Below are 15,423 nucleotides of genomic sequence, written 5' to 3'. Positions count from 1 at the left end.
AAATTTCAACGGAACCATTTGCCCCTGGAAAATGCAGCTCCCCCATCATATTCGAAACACTTAGTGGAGTCCTGTAAATTTTTCCAAATTTTTGTTTCGGGGAAAAAACGGGGCGGGGCGGGGGAGAAGGGAACATTCAAACAAAGCTGAACAACTGGGGAATGAAACATTTTGCTTTTTCATTTTGAAATGTCTTTATTTCAAATTTCTCTCTCACACACATGGAACAGAACATCTAATCAAAAGCCGTTGAAATCGAATTTTGAAAAAACAAAACAAAACCCCAAAACATTCAGGTTTCATTCCGATGCTCAACCAAGCCAAATTCTGAAATCTCAAAATCCATCAGACTGGAGCTGTTGTCCTCCAGCCAGTGCATGAGTTGTTACGCCCAACTGAAGAGACCCACCTCTCTTAGCCAAGGCTGTCGCAGGCTCATCAACCTCCAGATGGTCCAGCCATCACTAGAAGGGTGCAGTGTGCCCCAGCAAGCTGGCATGGGTTACATTACTGAGCAACATAAAATGGGTTGAGCCAGCCAGTACTAGGGGAGTCTAATGGGAAGGCCCAGAACTGGGGCTCAGAAGGTCTATTCCAGACTTTGCCGATAAGTTTGTGTGATCTTGGACAAGATACTGTCTCTGTTCCCCTCCCACCTTTGGTCTATTTTAAACTGTAAGCTCTTTGGGGAAGGGACTGTCTCTTATTATGTGTATGCACAGTGCCTAGCACCATGTGACCTGATCTTAGCTGGGGTCTGTAGGTCCTACAGTAATATGAATACTAACAGGATACCAGAGATGTTGCAGAGTAGATCATGGATGTATCAACAGAGATCCATGTGTGGAAGCTTGCACAGTCTCTCTCCTCATGGTTTCATTCTAGCTACTGCTAATAAAATCATTCATAAGTGCTAATGCTATTAGCCCATCAGCATCTAATTCACCCCAATTTTAAAACATAACATTACGATCTTTCATTTGCCTGGCAATCATTTCTTAAAAGAGTAATTCAGAGAGACTTACCTTCCCAGGGAGAATAAACTGCATCACGTTAACATCTGCAAAAGACAAAAGAAGTGAAAGAAAGATCAAGACGGTGAAAGAAAGCGTGTTTGTTCTAGATAGAGAAATGTGTTGCAGAGATGGTAGATCAGTTCGGCCACAAAATCCAACGTGTTCATTGCATGATTGATGACTTCCCCTGCTGTCTGAGACAGACCTGACAAGCTGGAAAATAACTGTCTGTCTCTTAAGAACCAAGCTTACGTAACGAGAGTCTTCATATACAGAGATAGGAGTTGGTTTATCCTAGCAGTTGCTTTTTAAATGGTAAAAAAGCCACAGCAGTGTGCATAGTTGCTAGACCTCATTCCACCTACACCATCTCACTGGCTGCTGGGGGCCTGCTCTGCAATGAAAGGGCGGGACGCAGAGACAGACAACAACTGCCATGGAAACAAACTCACCAAACAGATTTGGAAGTCAGACTGTTCCATTAGATGAGTGGGAGAGAGAGAGAGAGAGAGAGAGAGAGGTTCGTCTAGCAACTTGTTATGTTGAAATATGGTCAGAGCAGAGAACAATGTCAAGTACAACTACAGAACAAGCAGGACAAAATCCACCCATGGACTGACTCCAGCTGGTGTCCTCATTTTCATGGGTAGTCTTCGCATTGCCTTGGCATGGGGACATATGCAGACGGATCTCAAGATGTTTAAGGTAGCTTGCGGGTTGAGTCAAACTCTGGCCTGCCCTGGCAAACAGGGACCAGGTAGCAAAAATGTCCTGCCTCTCTGAAAACGAGGCAGGAGGACTTAAATTTAAAAACAAACAACAAAACCTGTAAAGATTTTCTGCAAGCCAACATCTGTTTCCATGGGAACAGCAGCAGTAGAATTGTCGGGACTCTTGTAAATTACACAAATAGGCTGAATGCTACAAATTTCAGGTTCCCTCCCATAGCACCTGCAGCCTTTAAGATTCAACCGGCTCTTAATATATGCAGTTTGTCAAAGAGGAGGCCATTTTTTCCTCCCCCTGCTCTTTCCTAGGCATATTAAATCATCTGGAGGAAACTAACCCGCCTCGTGGATCTTTTACCTTGTGGCATCAGACCAGATCCTGTTTTTGCATGTATGCTTTATGCAGCAAGGTGTTTTAGAGCAGCTAATAAAGGGTTAATTTCCCAGCATTCATTAACTAATACACTATGAGCCAGATTCATCCCTTGGATCATTCTGCTAAAGCTTCTGCAGTGGCCCCTCTGCTATTGATGGATCCCTTGGCTGAGCTGCAGTGATGAGACCAGGCGGAGGGTAATGGAAGAGAACAAACGGCTCATTCCACACACCCCAGACTCTAATGGTGGCTCAGCAGCCCAACAGATAGGAATCTTCTTCAGAGCAGAAGATCTGAAGTCTATTCAGCAGTGTGGGATTTATTTGCAGGGTAAAAGAGGCGTAGCACATTAGCCAAGCATGTCTTGGTGCCACTCTGGTTGACCCACACAGGATCGCCACCTGCTACTGCTCACAGACAGCAAAATTAGCCTTTTCATTTACATGGTAGAGGCCTGTATTGTGGAGTTAGAGCTGCTGGATCCATTCCTCACTGACAATCTCTCTCATAGATCTGGCAGTCTGGCATTTAATTAATTCTCCCTCAATGCAGGTCCCTCAGCTAGTTCTGCCACAGCTAGTCACCTCAATCCTCAGAAACTTGAGCTAAGAGCTTCAGGATCTCTCAAGGGGAGAAGTTCACCGGCTGCACCTGACCCTCTGACAGAGAGGCATCATTTCAGCAAAGGCAGCCTCTAAGAAAAGATAGTGGCTGGAAAAATACATACATGAGAGCAACATTCAAAATTAGCCAGTTAGTAGCATTTCATCATCAGCAGAAGATGCTAAGCTGCATAACAAGCCAGCCTATATAAATGGGGTGAAAAATAAGCCATCGGCCTGTTACTTTTAAGTCCTTGTTTATTTACAGCTGGGAAAATGTTTGTTCTTATGGAGAAAGATTACTTGGGACCTAGCAGGAATCAAAATAGCTGATCTCTACTCAGGATTACCATTGTGATAAATGGAAGCCCATGGAAATAAACCAATGGTTTGCCATTGTCATGAGCTCCTTACTCTCCGAGTTCAGTTACACTGTCCTGTATGTAAAGAAGGCAAAGATGATGATTTCCTACGTAGTCCAGTACAGGAGGCAGTGCAGTTAGGATAGCAGATCATAAAATCAGGTCTTCTACATTATGTTCCCAGCTCAGAGAGCGAGAAAGAGTGAGTGAGTGCGTTTGTCTAATAGTTTGAACAAGGCAAATCGGAGTCAGGACTCCTAGATTCTATTCATAGCTTAGGGGGGTGGGGGAGTGCGGGGTCCAGTGGTTAGAGCAGGTGGCTTAGGAATCAGGTGTCACAGGCTCTATTCCCTGACCAGGAAGAGGAACGTGCTCTGGTGGTTAGATCAGGGGAATGAGAGTTGAGACTTATGGATTCTGTTCCTAGCTCAGCCACCGTCTGATTGTGAGCTCTCCGGGCAAGCCACCTAAACTCTGTGTATTGGTTGGGAAATCCGTAAAATGGGCACTTCATTTACTCACCTCACAAGAGGGGTGTTAGGTTTAGCTAGTGTCTGCCACTCATTTGGAGATCAGCTGGTTGAGAAAGCCCTCGAGGAAGTGTAGTGGTCATAAGAATTTCTGAAAATACTTTGGGGAACTTCAGCTGAGCCTTAAAGACAGCAAGTGTGTTAATCACTAAATAGGTGTACACCATTTAGTTTGCATGCCAGCAGGGCAGAACCCTGTACTGGTAGGCGAGCACCTGCATTCAGAAGTCCATTCATTCTCTAGCTCCACAGTTGGGTGGATGAAAAGTTAGGTCACAAGCCTCTAGGAACGAGGCACTTTTGCAAGTATCTGAAGCCTTGCAAAACAACAGGAGCAACTAGTGGATTGGGCAGAGCTATGTTCACAACAATGGGAGAAAACAGTACCACCACGGCAAATGCATAAGGAAAAGGTGATAGTCCCGTCCGTCTGATACCTTATTGTCTTTATCAGTGGCAGCTCTCTAAGACGCCTTACAGCCCCAGCTGCTCCTCGTCCCTGGGATGTCTCTGAGGAATATGGAGACAAGTTGATTATAATTGACCTTTCTGCTGCAGTGCCCCAGCCATTCCCTATTTAGCAACCATTTTGCTGTCATTACTCTCCCAGGGCTATTTCTGCCTAGCGCAGATCCTCGCTGACAGGTCTCAAGAGGAGAAGGCTGCAGTGCGTAAAATTAGATGGGTGGGAGAGGCAGTCTGAGACGGCAGCCTGCCAGCAATCTGTGGGTGGTACGACCGAAGGGGAAGGCAGCAACAAGCACAGCAGAGGAGGGGCTAGTTGGTTAAGAAAGGAGAGTGGACCCTAGTCCAGTAATCATTCCTCCCAGTTCATTGATGGGAATTCAGAGCACAGAGGATGGAGAGAAAGACACAGAGGCAAAATATAAACAACCAGATAATTGAAATAAAAGCTGGTGCAAATATAGCCCTTTCTTTTTATCTAGCGGGGTCTCTGTAACCGGACACGTTTGAACTATTGATGCTACAAGTTAGGGATCCTTTTAGTGCTCAATCTACTGGATCACTCTATACTTATTCCACTGAAGTTTCTCTGCACTGACAGGGGCATAACAGACAGCAGGATTGGACCTTTCATTTGTGTTTCCTGGATATAGGGGCAGTAATTCTCTTTAGCCAGATATAAAAAAAAAAAATTTTTAATGAAAAAACCAAACCAAACCAAACCCAGCTGCTCCTTCTCCCCCAGATGCAGATGCAACTCAGACATTTGTGAAGTATTTTCTGAAGAAAGGACAAGCTGCTGCTATCTCCTCCATACTAAGCAACAGACTGCCTCAGGAAGCCACGCCCTGGCGAGATGCTGAGAGCTGTCACAGCACAGACCAGCAGCAGGTGTTTACATTCACAAAGTGACTGGAAAGGAAGCAGAAGGGTCTGCACCCAAGCAAAGTAAATAAAGTGTCAGACTTGTGGTCAAGCTAAGCAGTCGCCATGGTGGATTAGCCAGCTTGAGGGGTTCTCTCCAAGTTTATGGGATGAAGCACTAGAATAAGGCTCCTGGCTATGGAATGGACATAGAGCAGTCAGGAAAAGGAGATAAAATCCAGAGAGTGGGAGATAATACAGCCAAGAGAGCACAGACTCTCCTTCCTGCTTAGTGTTCCCAGCAATCAGTCTCCATGGACAGGCCCCTCCTACCTGTCCTCTCTACAGAACATTGCGGCTATCTCTCTGAACATAAAGGAAAAGGCACAAGGCTTTCACCCTCAGTGGGATTAATTGTAACAGGCAGGAAAACCGATCAAATCCCCAGCCAGACTCCGTAACTATGATTTCATACGTCTACTGAAACAGATGATAAAAGGGCAAGACAATGGGATGAGCTTGTGGTTAAGGCACTGCTACAGAACTCAAGAGGGCTGGATTCCTGGTGTGACCTTTGGCCAGTCATTTACCCTCTCTGTGCCTCACTTCCCCCTCTATACAAATCCCACCTTTCTCCCACTCTTTATCATGGCTGGACTGTACACCCTTTGGGGCAGGGACCCTGGCTCACTCCGTGTATATACGGTACCTACCACAATAGGTCCCAATCTTGGTTGGGGCCGCTGTAATACTAATTCAGAGATTCTAAGGTCAGATGGGACCATTGTGACCATCTATAGTCTGCATAGCACAGGCCACAGAACTTCCCCACAGTAATTCCTAGAGCAGATCTTTTAGAAAAACATTCTGTCTGGATTTATAAATGGTCAGTGATGGAGACTCTACCATGACACTTGATCTTTCATGCAGACTCTCACCTTCATTACTGTTATTTGGTAGCTTCCTATGGCTAGCAAAGGTGATCAGTCAATATCATGCTACTCTCAGCCTTCGGAGTTCAGATAAAAGCAGCACCATTTCCCACTTTGCTCCACTCATAAGGATTGAAGAGTGCGTCTGTGGCACCAAGTCACGTGAGCAACACGTTGAGTGGGTAGAGCATCGTGGGAGCCATGAGAACGGACTCACTATTCCCAACTCTGCCACTAATTCATGGGAGCTTGCACAAGGCCTCTTTGAGTCTGTATAGGTTCTTATGCCACGCGCCTCGCTGTAATATCAGAGCGCCTTCCAGGAGTGCATTAAGCATCAGGACTAACATCTGTCACATGTTCGGTCATCCTCTCCCCAGGGGAGATATGGGAGCAGTGCTGTGTGTGTTTTGGATTTCTATACACACGCATGCTTATATTAGACACTATCTGTACACACACAAATACACATATATAGAGTATGTGGGTTATAAGCTATATCTATCTAATCAACACACACAGCTGTATGTTTATGGTAGAGAAGGCAAAGTCAAAGAAATTTGCCTTGCACAGAGCAGAATGTGGCGAGATTCGCTTCTTTGCCTTGGGTTCTCCTATCTATAAAATGAGGTAATAAATCTTACCTTCCTCCCCCGGGGAGATGGTGAGGATTAATCGTTCTAAAGTGTTATGAGATCAAGTGACAACAATGTCATATTCAATATTAAGAGGCCAAAGCTGTTCTTGGAAACTTCATTACCTTCAACAAAGTGACATCAGGAATAAATCTGACCCCTCTCGCCACGCTGTGCGCTGAACGCTACAGAATCATAGCTTCAGCAAAGATATAAACAGCTCTGGGTTGTGGTCTAATCTGAACTAGTACAAAAGGTCCTGTTTATAACATTTTGTATGGAGTACAGCGATAGGAGACAGAGCATAATGGAAGAGTATTTTATTTTTTTTAGCCAATTGGCCATTAAAGTCAATGCATAGCCTTGAAATGAAATCCCACAGAGCACAATTAGAGCACAATGTTGGAAGCGGTTCTGAAATGGAGGCTTGAAAGGCTAGAGGTGAGACACAATGAACTAGCAGAGGAAGGACTTATTCCCTAGGCGCTGAGAGAGTGAAGCACTCAGGCCACGTCGCTACCCTCACCCATTCACGTATGCCATGACTCAGCAAAGCATTTGCCTTCAATGGGACTTAAGCACGTGGCAAGCGCTTTGCTAAATCAGAGCTTCCGGGTCAGATTTTCAGAGATGCCGAGCACCCACAACTCCATTTAAAGTCATTGGGAACTGCAGGTTCCTTAAGGTGCACGGGCTCCACACACTTACCGTGCATTTGAATCGCCTCTGATCTCCAGAGACTCTTTTCTGAGCCCAAATACAGGGAGTGGAATTCCTGCTGAGCATTTATGAAATCATTTATCTTGCCTCAGCTCAGAGACCTAATTACTTCCTTTGGCTGCTTCCTTTATTGAAGAGCCAACTGATTAAATGCTGCTGCTTAAAACACATCTCCCTGTCCTGCTGATCTGACCATGTCATTTCCCCACTTCACATCCCTTTCCTACCTTCCTCTCACCTGACCTACCAAGTTCTAGCTGCAAATCCTCACCTTCAAGTCCCCATTTCCATCTGCTCACCTACTGGATACCTATCCTTTGCTTTCTCCACACATTTCTTCTCCCATGTTGTCCCTACTACTTGGAACGCCCCAAGCCAAATTCTCTGCAAGTGTAACACTATTGACTGCAATTGAGCTACACAAGTAGAGATTAGGCCCTCTCTACACTCACAAGCAACTAAACTCTATTTAAACCCACCTTACAACATGATTTTCCTATTAAAAATCAAAATATTTTTTTTTAATTCTTAAATACTAAGCCATGTGCAAATTCTACCCTAAAGTTGGCCACACGAGCTCTAAACTTGTGGAGACAGGCATAAAAGATACCTCCAACATTCTGCTTGCAAATATGGACTGTCCAGCCATGTTCAGCTGAAACTCAGCAAATTTATTACTGAAATCTTGTCATCCAATGCCCTAAGTGTACAGCATATCAAGTTTAAAGACCCCAAACTCCTATAAAATGGATTTAGGAGAGAGCGAGTGCGCGCGCGAGAGAGAAATAGCCCGTCTAGGCTGAGTCTGAGCATCACATTTTTATTGCAAAAGAAATTTACAACTCACTGTTATTTGTAACATCTGAGTTTCCAAGTACTGTTAAATTCAGTTCAGGCAAAAAGCTTTCAGCCAAGTAATGATGGCCCTAGAACAACTTGGAGTTACTGAGCTTCCACCAGATGTTTGACACCTTAAAATAAAAATGAAAACAGGAATGTAGAGCCCTGTTTATTTTCCTCTTTGCTCATTTGGCTAACTAATGAACTACAACCCACTTGTGATCTCTCTACAGTGGAATCTGGTTTATTCATCATCATGGGCTTCATCCTGTGCCCTTCTGGAGCCCAGAATAAAGCTCCCACTAACTCCAGTGGTGCTGGATAAAGTACCATTCATGGTAATGCTTTACCTATCTGCCATTCCACACCTATCGAAACCAGTGCAAGATGCAAGTATTGGCTGTACAACGTGCATTGTGATCACAATATCATTATTATGGATCTCATAAGGTAGAAATCATTCAAGGGGCTTGTCTTAAGCAAAGCAAGATGAGCAACTGCTTGAGGTTCTCTGCTCTTACTCAGCATACGCTGCAGCAGCCTCAGCACTTCATATCATGATTATCACCCTTCAGCAGATGGGCTGGCAGTAAAGATCCCTGGCTACGGAGGGCATAGTTTGAGGCCATGCTGAGTTGGAAGAGCAGCCTTGATTACTGCAGAAGTAGTAACAAGAAGCATAACCCTCTTCCCTGCCCCCCAAAAACTGGCCACTTAATTTCAGCAACAAAACTGCACCCCGGCATAAACTTTCTTACAACTGCAATATGTTCTAGGCCATGTCTCAAGAGCACACGACACGAGGCATTCCTCATGAGTACATACATATGCGGAAATCCAAAAAGTTTGTGAAAAGTAAAGAATGATGGAAGAACCAACACACACAGGAGAGATCTAATAGACTCTAGGATTGTCGTTCAAGGGAATTGGAAGTCCAACTACTTGATAACAAGCCTGACAAAGCACTATAGAGCCATGCCAAATTCAGTTACGTCCCCTCCTCCCATTCATGCCTCAATCTAAGGCCTGGTCTACACTAACCCCCCAATTCGAACTAAGGTACGCAACTTCAGCTACGTGAATAACGTAGCTGAAGTCGACGTACCTTCGTTCGAACTTACCGCGGTCCAGATGCGGCAGGCAGGCTCCCCCGTCGACTCCACGTACTCCTCGCGCCGAGCAGGATTACCGGAGTCGATGGCGAGCACTTCTGGGTTCGATTGATCGCGTCCAGACAAGACGAGATAAATCGAACCCAGAAGTTTGATTGCCTGCCGCCGAACCAGCGCGTAAGTATAGACAAGCCCTAAGACTTTGTCTTCATTGAAAGGTTTGGGTTTTGAAATACAGCGGGATAACACGTGATATTTATCTTGCTGTAAAATCCTAAAAGAAGACAAGGCACATGTAGCATTTGCCACATGGTAGCTAGGTGAGGTTAGCACTATACCCACACCCATGGCTGACCTTGCCTAGTTTATCTCACAGTAGAACTGCAGTGCCTGGTCTCCAGTACGTTTTTACAGCTGGATAGTTAGGTGCATTTAACAAACACAGGTTGTCAGTGAGGATCTAGTCAAATAATGTCAACTCTTTGGGGCAGGGGTTGTCTTTTACTCTTTGTCTGTACAGTAGCACAATGGAGCCCTGTCTGAAGGAAGCTGTAAGTCTGACTGTAATAATAATATGGTATACTGCAGGGAACAAGACCACAAAGGGAAGGAGGATGGAGCATAAGCTAATAAGGTCTTTTCCGTCTCTGTTCTCCATGGATCACTTCCCTAATTCCCTTATTTTGTCCACAGCGTGCTGCTGAAAATGAAAGCAGCAGCATTTGAACTTGAATAGGTGCCCTGCTGCACTATAGGATGATCCCTGAACTTCAGACCAATGTTTTACCATAAGCATTGGCTAGTACGGATGTAATTTCTGATGCCCCTCGCCTTACTGTGCCCATCAGGAACCATGCAGCAAGGCACCAACATTTTCTTGCCCTGTACCATGGATATACGCGAATTGCCAAGAACACACGCACTATTAGTTACAGACTGTGTTAAAGCTACCTTCCACGCCCAAGAATATTGCCTGTAGCTATCACTTTTCAACAGCTGATACCCTGGTGTCGCACAGCTCACTTTCTATCGACGCCTTACAACACCTTCATGATGTTTGTTCGTGTGTTTGTTTTGCTGATCTGTTCTGTAAAATGAACAAAGCACAATACGTGCTAAGTTAGCTCCCTGGTGTATATAAGCATTGCTTCCTATATCACTTTGGCAAGGTAACTGCTGCCTTGTCTAGCTCAGTGGAGATGGGTAACAGCTGGCACAAACAACTTCTCTGGAAGTTGAGGAAGCTGCTTGTTTTGCTCCATTCCAAGGTGAGAAGGAATTTTTTTTTTTTTTTTTAAAAACAGAATAAAATATTGACAAGGATTAACTGAGCTTTCAATCCATTACATGCTTTCTTAAAGTAGGTCAATCAATTACAGGGAAGCAGATATAGCTATAGGTTAGGGAAAAATCTGAATACTAGGCATTTTCAGCAGATCCAGCAAGCCAGTTTTCTGCATTTGTTGAAATAAATCAAATTCAGCCCCACCCCCACCCGCGGTATCTTCACTTAGAATGTACAGCACCGAACATAGTAGCCCAACAAACCGAAAATTAAGAAATAAAAAATACCCACCTATATACACTTGCCCTTGCAGGACCTAGATCAAGAAATATCACCTAGTGAGGGAGAGGGCATTACATGCTAACATTTTTCTCATGAGTAGATGGCAGCAGGAGAAGCAAGGAGCACGTAATGTCCAGAGCAGTGGTTCTCAACCTATTTACCATTGTGGGCTGTATATGCAGCTCTTGGTGTGTTACGTGGGCTGCATCCACACAATATATATACTAGCTGTATGGCCCGGAGGATGTCACATGGGCCACAGCTGTGTGCTGATTGGGCCACAAGCAGCCCGCAGGTTGAAAACCACTGGTCTAGATAATGGACAAGAGTAAATTCACTAGCTTCTTTGCATTAACCCAGTGGGGGAAGCGCACGGACGGGCCCCACAACATGTTCCATGGTGTTAGGCAGCTAATGCCAAGAGACAGGAGGTCTGGTTAATATTGCTTCTTCCTAGCGCATTATAAACTTATTTGATCTGCTGGTAATGGAGAGGAACAGGCTTTAAAAGAACTTGCAGACAAAAGTAACAAAATTTGATGTTCATGTGAACTACCCATTCAACATACAACTCTCTCCAGTGCAACATCCTTTGTATTTCCATGAAGACTATCATGTAAATCCAGCACATAGGTTGGTGTGGTCTCAGATCACATCTAGATGCTGGGAAAATGACAGGTTCTCTTCAAAGCACTTGTGGGCTTGTCTACACCAGAGTTCACGGTAAGATAGGGTGCAGATTGAAACAGGAGTAGATTAAAGCGCATTAAACTGTTTGTGTGCATCAGAAAAGTGCACATGGACAGTCAGTGCACAGCAGCCTAGTGTGAGCTAGATTCACACCCCAGTTTGCCACAAACTCAGTGTTCATGTAGACAAGCCCTGTACTGCATTACCCCGTATTCAGAACTTATCTCAAAACCAAGGTAAGTTTTGAAAGTATCTGTAGAGGCAAGAGAAAGTTTCTCAGAATCTGTAGGAAAAAGGGAGACGATAATACCTAGCTCTTTTCATCACATAAAAAGCACCAAACTTTCTGAATGTAAGAGGACAAAATTTAAAGCTAGTTGCTTAGGCCAAACCAGTTCTATCAGAGGCAATATATTTTACAACTAAGACAGATTTTGGGAACACAAAAGTTGCCGTACTAGCTCAGAACAGTGGTCCATTGAGGCGGATATGCCAAAAAGCAGAATACTAGCTGCTTCAGAGGAAGATTTAAAACCCTTATAGAATAGGGTGTACAAACTACATCTCCCATTCTCCATCCTAAATAACCAGACCTAAGCAACCGATTTCAGCTGGAAAATACAACACAAGATTTAGAGACAGGAACTGAGTGACAGCTAGATTGCTGCTTATGTGCCCCTGCTGTCAAAGGCTGAAATCACAAGGTGTGGATTTGAGGCGGGAAACTGACTTCATATCACAAGGCTCTTTATTTAACATTGTAGCAATTGCACTTAAAATAACTTGGTACTTACACAACAATCTGAAACAGTTAAGTGTTTCCATGTAAATACAAAACCATGCAAAAATAGCACCTTCCAGCTTTCCTTTTATTTACTATATTGAAAGATGGCTTTTTTCAAAGCAGCTAGCATTTTAGAACATGCAACTCAGAATACAGTGGTAGAATTTTCTGAGGCAGTGGAATTATACACAACAATTGTAGGAGTCAAGCCCTTTCTCCTTGTTACTAGTTATCCGTTTAGGAAAGAGATAATCCATTACCTCACATTGAAACTTTATCCAAGATTTTAGGTGAGGGCATCAGACAGTCGTAAAGTTATTTGCTGATATCTTAGGCTACATGAAATGCCTTTAAAAATTAGAAGAGACCATTCAATATCTTATGCCATTAATTGACTACATGAGTAGACTTAAAATTAAACACATTTCATAAGGCTTTGGTGATGTGTTAGGGTCAAGCCCTAAGTTCAGAGTTCTGTGTTTTTCCTACAAGAGCTGTGGACATTAAATGCCCTCAACTTGGTCCTGGCAGGTAAAAAGAAATTATTTTCATTTACTGTTTTAAAGCATCTTAATTTTTACAGCATCGTAACTTGAGTGATTTAGGATCTTATCTGTATTTAAAAAAAAACAAAAGACAATTCAAGTTTAAAACAGGAGGAAACACATTGCCTCAGAAATGTGCTGACAACCACAGTATCCACTTTTGATACGATCCAGAATCGGAGGAGTGCAGAAGAAAGCAAATTTCCTGTCATAGTTAAGAAATGAGAAGGCACTCCAGGGGGAACCTGAGACTTGCTCCTCATTGTCTGTGGTACCATGATGGCTGTTACATGGCTTGTCAGAGGTGTGCAATTTGTTTTCTAGGTCTCGAGCTAGTGCTTCTCCAATACAAGGGAGCAACAGTTCAATAGAAGAGCATTCATTTTGTGGAAAGACAATGATCAACCACTGGTAGTTTAGAAAAATGCAAACCCCTTCCAAGTGGATGAACTGATGAATCTGATCATGAGATACATGTCTGTTTCTCCCCCGCTCAAGGTGAGGTGATAAATTGTGAAGCAAGTTGGGTCTCCAAGACTTATGAGCCTCTCTATATAATGAATATTTGACAAAGAAAACTCAGTGACTATAATTTTTTTCCTCTGTTGGCCTTTTAATTCACGATCTCAAGAGCTTGTTCACATGTAAGTAGGGAGCGAAAAAGGCGTTTGCTTTGTTTTGTAGTCACTCCTAAATGCTCCCTAGCTGGGTGTCAGGACAGCACTACTATCCTCTTCCTGTGATGAAGTTTGTGAATGGATTGTCTGGGTTGGTCTCCATAGTTACATATACAAAGAGTATGAAAACAAAGATAGCGAGTATAGCAATCCTTATGGGCATCGGTATGATTCCTCGACGGGCCTCCTCCCGCTCTAATGCTGCTGCCTCAAGATTCTCCTTTTCCACCTTGGATTTCTCCACAATATTCTGTGTTGATGGGTCACTCTCTCTCACTGATCTTCTCCTAGCAGGACTGTGAAAAGGATGGTAAAGTTTAAGACAACTTTTAAAGTTTAAGACATCCACCGTTACCTTTCAAACTTAAGCACACAGGCTCAGAGAAATATAGCACCAGGGATGAGGCTTCTTGTGATCAAGACAAACTAAAATATAGCCAAAGCTGAAGCAAACCTCCATATGATCAAACAAGATCCTTTGAGATTAACATAATAGGTAGTTTTTGTGAACTGCGTATATGGGGACAGCCAAGGATTGCTTTAAACTCAGGCTAGGCACCCATTGCAGCCAGGAAGTTCATTTTAACACAGCATGGACCAGCATGCCCTTCCTTAATATAGAACTGGAAGGAATACATTCCCAGATGGGCTTTTGCCATATGGTCACTATTTGTTGTGTTAACAGTGACGGTAAAGTGGTATTGGGAAACACTGCATTCTGGTTGGTAGCCAACAGAAGCAAAATCCACAGGTCAGGACTCCTTTTGTTTAATGAGCTGCACTGCAAGATAAGCGCTCCTCCGCAAGGCCTTCTAAGGCAGCAGGAGGAGATGAGTTCTTGTCTAGGAGAAGCTCTAAAGAATTAGAAAGTAGCTTTTTTGCAGAGCTGCAAAGGAAGCTCATACCTCAAAGAGAGAAACAGCTAAAAGCCTCTACACTAGTTTCAGTGACCGAGTAGTGAATTTTTGAAACAAAGACGACCGATGTTTAGAATCTGTATGCCACCCCCCAGATTAAAAAAATTAAGCTGTTCATTTTTATTGTGACACTGATTGGCAGTACCTCTAGTTGCCACTTCAAAGCACACCAGGAACACAGCCTTTTATCAAAGCTCATGTCTCTTCAAGCAGATATTGGCTGCTGCAAAAAGGACAAGAGACACCAGCTTTTTTTGTGCATTAGAACAGTGCACATCTCTTGTTCTAGTCCATTCGGGGTCAGTGTTTTCTCTCCTATGAAACTCAGAACAGGGAAGAGTGGACGCTAGTGAATGGCCCAGTGGATTCAGTGATTCAATATGGAGTCTCTGTACTACTAATTATTGCATTTTATGTAGCACCTAGTATTCCCAAGCAAGATTGGAACCCCATTGTACTAGGCACTGTACATACACATGAGAGAAACTCTGTCCCTGAAGAGCTTACAGTCTAAACAGACAACGGTTATCCTCCTCCCTGTTTTATGGATAAGGCACAGAGATTAACTGACTTGTTCAAGGTCTGTGGCAGAGCTCAGAACTGAACCCAAATCTCCCAAGTCCCAGTCCAGTGATTTAACCAGTAATCCTTCCTCTCTCACCTCTACATCAATGGCTCAAGTCAGCCCCAGGGGACTAAACATCATCACCATCTTTAAGCTGCTTGGTAGCTTATGTGAAATGAGTTAGCAGGTCTGTGTCTAATTCCTAGGTGAAGAGCGGCCACATCACAAGGGCCGATAAATGGTACTCTTAATGGCACTCAGAGAAAAAGATCCACTGCGCCATGGAGATTAGACTCTTCTCAGGTAAAAGAGGTCCCCCCAATTCAAGGCCCATTGGCTGGGTCACCCAAGAACTTAAATATAGTAACTTGCAACTTCTGCATTCCCCTGGCTAACGCCCCCCCTCTCCTCCCCAACACATTATTATTATTATTGTTGTTTTTAATGGGGATATCCCATCTCCTAGAACTGGAAGGGACCTTGAAAGGTCATCGAG

General features: G+C 43.8%; 1 protein-coding gene across 1 annotated transcript in view; it reads right to left on the bottom strand.

Moving 5' to 3' along the window:
• Window positions 1-13,222: 13,222 nt before the first annotated feature.
• The window catches only part of LOC113407158 (lamina-associated polypeptide 2-like), a 9,902-nt gene continuing 7,701 nt past the window's right edge, over window positions 13,223-15,423 (bottom strand). The window contains exon 7 of the mRNA XM_026655265.2: window positions 13,223-13,741. Coding sequence (XP_026511050.1) covers window positions 13,495-13,741 — 247 coding nt within the window. The 3' untranslated portion in view covers window positions 13,223-13,494. The remainder of the gene's footprint in view (window positions 13,742-15,423) is intronic.

This window comes from Terrapene carolina, unplaced genomic scaffold (genome assembly GCF_002925995.2).
Source record: "Terrapene carolina triunguis isolate 2854851 unplaced genomic scaffold, T_m_triunguis-2.0 Scaffold199, whole genome shotgun sequence".
Lineage (NCBI taxonomy): Eukaryota > Metazoa > Chordata > Testudines > Emydidae > Terrapene > Terrapene triunguis.
This window is presented reverse-complemented; position numbering and strand designations above follow the sequence as displayed.